Source organism: Thermothelomyces heterothallicus (assembly GCF_042370625.1).
Source record: "Thermothelomyces heterothallicus CBS 202.75 unplaced genomic scaffold P884_scaffold_1, whole genome shotgun sequence".
NCBI lineage: Eukaryota > Fungi > Ascomycota > Sordariomycetes > Sordariales > Chaetomiaceae > Thermothelomyces > Thermothelomyces heterothallicus.
The window spans coordinates 3,290,718-3,299,019 of record NW_027192562.1 but is presented as its reverse complement, the minus strand read 5'-3'; the positions used below and the strand labels follow the sequence as shown (position 1 = coordinate 3,299,019).

Below are 8,302 nucleotides of genomic sequence, written 5' to 3'. Positions count from 1 at the left end.
CCCCCCCCCCCCCCCCCCCCTTTCAAGAAAGCGATACCCACGACGGGTAAATTATGTACCGTACATACATTCAACCTGATGGCACTGGGAGCATCTCGGTCGCCGATTCAGCTGCAGCGCCAAGCCCTCCGATGCATGTCACAAGGCCAGACTCCGTAACTCGAGAAACGTTATGCTTAAGCGTTATGTTGGAGGTCTTGGCGGGCCCGAACACTCAACTATGCCCAAAATGGTATTAGTTTTTGCAGTTCGAACTTGTCGTTCTGCGCACCTCTCGTCTCCAACAGGCCATGGAACACTTAATTAGTGACACTCCTTGGTGCAGACTACCAGGCAAGCATAAAAACAATCGGGTGATTCAAGAGAGAGCATTACGCATGGCCAATGCACAACACCACGGTAGGCTCCATAACAATCAATCCTGATATGGATACGTGCCCATCATTTAGCCAACAAGTGAATGCGTTATGCTGTTGCCGTGACAAACAATGAAACAGAGAATCAACCTCTCGGACTGGATTCAGGTGCCAACCTAAGGTATATATAATAGCTAGGACGCCCGGAGCCTGATGGTTAGTTTTGACAACGCACACTTCACTCTTCAAGTTGCTCAAAGCACCAAGACGATTCCCCAAGGGGTCTTGAAGCAGGCAAACACAATCGACATGGCTATCTTCCACGCCGAGACGGATGGCGCGAGCCTCTTTTACCGCTACTATACTCCTTCCCGTTCTTCGCCCCACAGACCGGCGACCACCGTCGAGCGGCAGCCGCTGACGCTCATCTTCCTCCACGGCTGGCCCATGTCGTCCCGCATGTTCGACCAGCTCATCGTGCCGCTGGTTGAGTCCCACCGGTTCCCCATCATCGCGCCCGACCGCCGCGGGTTCGGCAACAGCGAGTGGGCCAACCCGGCCACGGGTGAGGTGACGTTCGACACCTTCGTCAACGACGCCGTCGGCCTCCTGGAGCACGTCATGCAAAAGAACCCGGGCCCGTTTGTTTTCGTGGCCGCGAGCATGGGCTGCAGCGAGTCGGTCCTGGCCTGCATCGCCAGCCGGGTTTTGCGCACCCACTGCAAGGGATTCGTGTGGATCGGGCCCAACATGCCCAACAGCGTTAGCAGCGATGAATGTCCCAGCGCCCCCGGCAAGGAGGTCTGGGACGGGCTGGTGCAGAGATTCCGGGGCGCCGGCGGCAAGGACTTCATCCGAGACGCGATCCCGGGTGTCTTTCGCGTCGACCTCGGCAACGACGTCAGCAAGGACACCCTGCAGTTCTTTGAGCGGCTCGTCCAACAGGCAGACCCGGTGGCAGTCGAGCGAACGGCCATCATACTGCGGAAGCCGATGGCTCGGGAGCTGAGGGAGTGGGCCGAGTCGGCGGCGGCCGACGAGCGGGAGAAAATGCCGGTTCTGATCCTTCACGGAGATTCCGACAGCGGAATGCCTCTCGAGACGAGCGCGGCGTTGGTCCACAAGATTCTTCCCTGGTCTCGGCTTCGTGTGTATCAGAAAGCAGGACATGGTGGGTGAACAATCTGCTCAGATGAACTGCCCATGGATCATGACTGACTCCAACTGTGAATTAATAGGGCTTTACCTGACACATGCGCAACAAGTGCTGGACGACATCCTTGCGTTTCTTGAACCCATTGTTTCTCAGCAGCGTTTGTAAATGATAAAAATAATTACTTTATTAATAAACATATGATTTGGCAAAACATAATAGGGTGTGGATGGCGCAACGAATCTTCCAAGATTGAAGGAAGTCATGCCAGTCAAGAATGAGTCAACGTTCTCTTGAACCATCTGGCGGTGCGCCAGATTTGGGTTGGAAGTGAATCAATCAGCAACGGAATGCCGCAGAGCAATAGGAATTGCGCAACCGTAAGACCGCGAGTCAAGTGCGAGAGATGTGTACAATTATATTGAAATATGTCGGAGAGTGTTTTGCTATTCCGTGCATCACCCGGGGTTTTGGATCGGATTCCTCTTCGCCAGCAAGCCGGGCCGTTTGGTCCACGGCCAATCCCGGCCCGGGCCATCACCGGGCATCACCCAGGACGGCCGGCCTCAGGCCGGACAGGAGACCTCGCTGCGGATTGTGAAGAGTAACGAAAATAAAGGAAGAGAATATAAGCTGCGGAAACGGTCCTAACCCTTGAGTGGATCGTCATCTTGGCTGGCTCGTTGGCCACCTGTTTCAACACCTGATCCGGGAGCGCTTCAAATGAAACAAACAACTGCGAGAACAATACGCACTACCAATTAGAGAACCCGAGAAACAGATTCAAACAGTTCTGACATGTCAAAGGATCTGCGTTCGATAATGACGAAGTAAAGAAGTATAAATCAGCCAAGAACTCCTGAATTAGCTGCATCAGTTTTCTACAACACGTATTAACACTTGCAAACGACACTTTACTATCATAAGCAATATGCCCAGAAGAGCTTTTTATCAACCTAATTAACCAAAAAAAATTCACCACGAAAATGAAGTACACCACCGTCCTACTCCCCCTCGTCGCCATCCTAACCGCGGCCAGTGTCCCTAGCACCAACTCGGATGCCTTGGGCGTTGTCGTCCGCCACAATGGTCATCATAACGATACCACTAAGTCGGACCTCGTGGATGTCGTTGCTCGTCACGGAAACCAAGACGATCAGGACAGCGACCCGGAGACGAACAACGTCACCACCGCCCGCCACAACCAGGGCGGCGACGACCATGACACGAGCGAGGGCGACGAGGACGATGCGCAGGGCCTGGAGAAGAGGCGCCGCGGCGGTGGTCACGGTGGCCGCGGCCGCGCCGGCAGGTACCACGGCCGCCACAATAACACCGACGAATCTGGCGCCAGCGCGCTCCTGAGCCTCGACTTTGGACTCCTCGCTGCTGGGCTGGTGGGGGCTGGCGTCGGTGCCATCTATGTGTGAGAGCGAATGGGTGGGCGGTCTTCTTATCATCGGGTCCTTCTATGGCAACCATCGGCCGAGGATCTGAGATTAATAACTTGCTGTTATTATTATCTATGTCTTGTGTGGTTGAGGGTGTGGGTGTTTCGCGGTTTTCTTGCTTTATCGGTGCGAAATATACCACTGCAGCGTTTCGTCTTACCTTAGAGTAATTATGATTTAATTAAGCTTCTAAACTCGGCTGGAACAGGCAAAACAAAGACTGCGGTCCAATGTGATGTGCTCCGTGGTGCTTGCCGACCTTAGTTAGGTACCTGAGCCCAGGCGAGGTGCCTACTTGAGCGCAACATTCATAGGTACTCAGGGATAACTCCAGGCTCCTCACTGTCTGAGCCTGTGCCTCACACACGAAAGTATCGTCACGGTTGAGGTCCTTTCGTTGTGCGATTCCGTACACGCAGAGAAACTCTATCGACTACAAGATGAGAATGCGAAACACTAGCTGAAGCAAGGGAAAAAAAAATGAAACCCAAATCGATTTATGGCCAGAGAGACTCATACATAAACAGCCAGTCTTCCCAGTAGTTCTCATACCTCCCAACAAGCCAGCTGCGGCCGTCACCATCCCCACCGATTCTCCACGGTCTCGTGTACAGGCCTTCTGCTTTGAGGTGCCGTTTTCCAGCCACCGTCATGCTGAAGGAGCTGGGGCTGACGCCAAGGAAGTAGTCGCACTCGAGCAACACGATGTAGTCGATGAGCGCCTGCTGGTCCCATGTGAGCGCCGTGAGCGCCTCCAAGTCGTCTGGATGATCCCGCAAGAGCTCGTGCTTGGTGACCACGGCCATGTTGTGCCATTCCGCGGCTGCCGTGGTCAGCTTCCGAGCCTCGGTCTGGTTCCCCGTGGCAAGGTATGCGACCTTGAAGTTCAGCGCGGTAGCCCGCTCCAAATATGCACCGCTCTGTTCATCGAATTTGGGCCACCTGCTGAGGGCGTCGCTCTCGGTCCGCAGGTGCATGCCGGCAAAAGCGCCCGATCCGCCGTGCTGGTGAGAGAACTCCCGCATGTACTGAGCCGTCTTGAACCCCAGATCGAGGATATCCTGCCGGAAACGGAGCAGCCCCCCGTAAGTAGCAACGAACTCGGGCCCATCTCGGAAGACGGGCCAGTCCCACTGCACGCCCCAGTTGAAGCGGAATATGCGGGGAGTCTCGATGCTGGGAATTGGCAGATGAAACTCCTCGGTTGTGTTCTTGATGAACTCCCAGAACTGCTTGTCGAAACGACCAGTGTGCTTGTTTAGCTCCCGCTTGTCGCACCCCCCTCGTTTACCGAAGTTGCGAGGAGTGATCTTTTCGGCCTTGAAAGGCACGGGGGCATTGGGAATGTCATCGGTCGAGTTGTAGAGCGTAAATTGGGGGCACGCGGCGCTCAGGCTCCGACGAAAGTGGTCCTCGTCGAAGAAATAGTCGAACCCCCGATGCGGCAGCATGATGTCGGAGAGGTCCTTGTCTGAGCGAGTTCGGATCTGCGGCAGCACAACGCCTGTCGCCCCTGCTTCAATGGCGTAGCGGAAGCAGGTAAGGATGTAGTTGCGGATGTTTCCGATCCCGCCCGAGTTGTTGTCGCAGACAAACACGATCCCCGGGGTCCACATGGTGCTCTCATTGCACACCCTCTCCAGCGGCCAGCCGATGAAAGGCGCGTCCGCCTTGGACAGGTCGATAGACTGTCGCGCAGCTGGGCCAGTGCTGACGTCCACCACGGGCCCTTCACCGTAAAGACACATCTTTGGGAGCCGACATAGCCAGATGGTTACCAGACTGATCACACAGACGGTGAGCAGGACACCGCGCGGCCGCGCGTTGACGGCGCTCGAGGTGCTGACATAACGGCCGCCCATGGTCTATTCATTTGTTGAGTTGCTGCATGCAATCCCATGAAGGCGCGAGGGCTGTGATGGTGTGCGCCGCAGAAAGAGCCTCTGATGCCAACGCCAACTCAGGACTGGAAGGAGCGTGGCGTGGTCGCTTAGCGTGCGTGTAGCGGATTAACTAGCGGGTCAACGGATCATGGCCCGATTTGCCATCGGAATTGGGCCTCCGAGCGACCGATCGTCGTCCAGGAAGAACAAAAGTCATCAGCATCCATGGGATCTCCGCGATGCCTTGAATGGATTCATTATTCTTTAACGGTTGGAACTGTCGCTTATTGGTTATAATTAAGGGTTATCCTCGACCGCTCAGAGATCTTGGCTCGCCGAGACGGTTCGAGCTGCATCCGAAATGCCAAACGGTCCTGGTTGGTTTCAGAAAGGGTTGGGGTTACGGCCGCCCGCGAGCTGCGCGCGATAAGCTGCTTCTTCCCCCATCCCAATGAGGGGTGATAAGGATGCCCCACTGAAAAAAGTCCAAAATCCACAAATTTCAACCGGCGATTTGTTTGCGGCCCCGTTGCGTCCGGCTCAGGAACTGTACCACGGCCCTCGTTACGCGCCGAAAACTGCATCACAATGTCAAAGCGAACGGCAGACGAAGAGAACACCGGCCCACTCAAGGCCGGTGGGCGTCCCGACGCCATGGACGTCGACGAGACGCCCGCCGACATGGGCGAGTTTGAGGACGAATTCGAAGACGAATTCGAGAGCGAGGAAGAGATTATTGAAGCTGGCGTCGACGGCAGGCCAGACGCGGAGAGGGAGGCTGAGGAGGCAATGGACGTGGACAATGCAACCCCGGGAACCTTCATTGTCGGCAGGACGAAGCTCGAGCCGGGCCAGACCCTCTCCCCCGACCCGACAACCTACCGCATGCTTCACAATCTAAGCACCCCGTGGCCATGCCTCTCCTTCGACATCATCCGCGATGGCCTTGGCGACAACCGGACCGTATACCCCGCGACCATGTACACGGTGGCCGGGACGCAGGCCGACAGCGCCAAGGCCAGCGACAACTCCATCATGGTCATGAAGTTCAGCGGCCTCAGCAAGATGCAGGGCGGCGACGAGGACGAGTCGAGCGACGATGAGAGCGATGACGAGGACGCGGATCCCATCCTCGAACACAAGAGCATCCCGCTCAACACCACGACCAACCGAATACGAGTCCACCAGACTCCTTCCCAGGACCCCTCGAAGCCCCCAACCACCCTGACGGCGGCCATGACCGAGTCGACCAACGTCTTCATCCACGATATCACACCCCACATCACCTCCTTCGATACCCCTGGCACCATCGTCACGCCCCAGCAGAACAAGCCGATCTGCACCATCCGCGCGCACAAGTCGGAAGGGTACGCGGTCGACTGGTCGCCTCTCCACGCCGCCGGCAAGCTCCTGACGGGTGACAATGACGGCCTCATCTACGTCACGACACGGACCGACGGCGGCGGCTTCGTCACGGACACGCGCCCCTTCCAGGGCCACACATCCAGCGTGGAGGAGATCCAGTGGAGTCCGTCCGAGGCGTCCGTCTTCGCGTCCGCGTCGAGCGACGGCACCATCCGCGTGTGGGACGTGCGCAGCAAGGGGCGTAAGCCCGCGCTCTCCATGCAGGTCAGCGACGTGGATGTCAACGTCATGTCGTGGTCGCGGCAGACGACCCATCTCCTCGCGTCCGGCGACGACGCGGGTGTGTGGGCGGTTTGGGACTTGCGGCAATGGAAGCCGAGCGCGGGTGCGGCCGCTGCGTCGAGTCTGCAGCGACCGAGCCCGATTGCGAGCTTCAATTTCCACAAGGAGCAAATCACCAGCGTGGAGTGGCACCCGACGGACGACAGTATCGTGGCGGTATCGGCGGGAGACAATACGGTTACGCTCTGGGATCTGGCGGTGGAGTTGGATGACGAGGAGAGCAAGGACACCGCGGGGATACAGGATGTACCGCCGCAGCTGTTGTTTGTGCACTACCAGAACCTGGCAAAGGAGGTACACTGGCACCCGCAAATACCGGGCACGCTGGTGGCCACAGGCGAAGAGTTTAGCATCTTCAGGACAATCAGCGTGTAGGCGTTTGCGGCTTGAACTGCTCGACGGCAGCTTATGGCGCCGTGCTTTTAGAATTTCCATTTCACCAGGTTTCTGATGGGTATGAATGAACCCCCCAAAAAAAATCAATCCAAGCCCTTCCGCGGACGAACCTGCCATCACCGATCACATTTGCCATTCATCCTCTGCAACCGTTTTCTCAATACCCACAGGGACCAAACCCACGCAACCATGACCAACGAAAATAATAATACGCAACCCAGTTCCTACCCTTTACAGTCCACCGCGTTGGGTAATTAATACATCCCGTAACGTCCTACCAACTAGGCCCCTCAAGCACGCAACCGAACAAGCAACCATGTCCTCTGCTCATAAAAATTCATATCTTGGACACCCTTTTTCTGCACCTCAACGCCTCGAAAGGACCAAATTCCCAGCCGACTTTCCGCGCTCAACAATGCCAGTAACTCTACTGTTACAAACCCCAGAGTTCTAACGTCACTTGACCTGGACTTTCCCAGAACTTGAAAATTGTGGGAAACCGATTCAAGAGTCGAAAATCAGACCGAAGCGAAACCAGAGCGAATAGCGAACCGCTGAAAGCGCCTGCGAAAAATTCGGGGCAACGGGAAAAGATGACCTGAAGCTGATGCTTAAGCTGCCGCTCGTCTCGTATCGTTTCGGGGGTCGATGAATGATGTGAAGCAATGCGTACCTTCGACGGCTGTAGATGCCGGTGCGATGAAGAGAGCTTCATGTTGGTGACGGTAATGGATCTTAGGTTCATCATGCCATGTGTGGATGGGTGCCTCTAAGTGGATGGACGAAGCGAACATGCCGAAGATGCAGCGGCGTGTGAAGATCTCGGACAGCAGAAACGGACAAGGGATCTTTTTTCGAGTACAGAAAGTTGGCCGGAGAGATGTTTCATGGCCCCTTGGAAGGATGGTACGGGCGGGATGTTGGCGCGGAATAGAAAGTCACCGTGATGCCGATGCCGTTACTCGAATGGTGGGTGGGACGGACTACGACTCCTCACTCCGAAAGCGAGTCTGGCCGACTTACCGTCGCGAACGTCGGGTGCTGCTGCGTCCTGCTTGTCAGCTAGCGTTAGCGACCACGCCGAAGCTTACCGGAGGACATGGTGTCGCTCGCGGTCCGAATCGCGTCGTTCGCCTCGCTTCATGCCCTGCGCAGATCCACGTCAGTTGCTGCCAAGAGTGTAGTGCGATCGATCATCGGAAGTCTCGAGTATTCCTCAACGCCGCGGGTCGGCTGTCGTGATGGGAACTCGTGCATCGAGTCAATATTCGTCGGTTGTTCATCCTCTTCATTTCGAGGTGACGAGCGAGTGGGCGAAACGAACATTGGGAAAGGAACTACATCATTGTTCCGCTT

The 8,302-nt window shown here is 56.2% G+C and overlaps 4 protein-coding genes across 4 annotated transcripts; 3 read left to right on the top strand and 1 right to left on the bottom strand.

Annotated features, from left to right (window-relative positions):
- Window positions 1-665: 665 nt before the first annotated feature.
- On the top strand, window positions 666-1,677 carry P884DRAFT_296335 (Alpha/Beta hydrolase protein; the record flags this gene model as incomplete). Its single annotated transcript, XM_069444402.1, has 2 exons — window positions 666-1,527; window positions 1,595-1,677. The coding sequence occupies 2 exons, from the start codon at window positions 666-668 to the stop codon at window positions 1,675-1,677; spliced, it is 945 nt and encodes a 314-aa protein (XP_069302272.1).
- A 632-nt stretch (window positions 1,678-2,309) lies between these two features.
- Window positions 2,310-3,006, top strand: P884DRAFT_306146 (uncharacterized protein; the record flags this gene model as incomplete). The annotated part of the gene is made up of 2 exons (XM_069445102.1): window positions 2,310-2,799; window positions 2,876-3,006. The coding sequence occupies exons 1-2, from the start codon at window positions 2,496-2,498 to the stop codon at window positions 3,004-3,006; spliced, it is 435 nt and encodes a 144-aa protein (XP_069302271.1). The 5' UTR covers window positions 2,310-2,495.
- A 182-nt stretch (window positions 3,007-3,188) lies between these two features.
- Window positions 3,189-5,057, bottom strand: P884DRAFT_254308 (uncharacterized protein). Its single transcript, XM_069440884.1, has one exon. The coding sequence runs from the start codon at window positions 4,820-4,822 to the stop codon at window positions 3,458-3,460; it is 1,365 nt and encodes a 454-aa protein (XP_069302270.1). The 5' UTR covers window positions 4,823-5,057; the 3' UTR covers window positions 3,189-3,457.
- Window positions 5,058-5,122: 65 nt separating this feature from the next.
- On the top strand, window positions 5,123-7,261 carry P884DRAFT_14589 (WD40-repeat-containing domain protein). Its single transcript, XM_069437230.1, has one exon. It carries the CDS (start codon window positions 5,432-5,434, stop codon window positions 6,923-6,925), a length of 1,494 nt encoding a protein of 497 aa, XP_069302269.1. The 5' UTR covers window positions 5,123-5,431; the 3' UTR covers window positions 6,926-7,261.
- Window positions 7,262-8,302: the final 1,041 nt, after the last annotated feature.

Coding starts and splice junctions, on each gene's coding strand:
- P884DRAFT_254308 (XM_069440884.1), bottom strand. CDS start 4,822: ATGGGCGGCCGTTATGTCAGCACCTCGAGCGCCGTCAACGCGCGGCCG.
- P884DRAFT_14589 (XM_069437230.1), top strand. CDS start 5,432: ATGTCAAAGCGAACGGCAGACGAAGAGAACACCGGCCCACTCAAGGCC.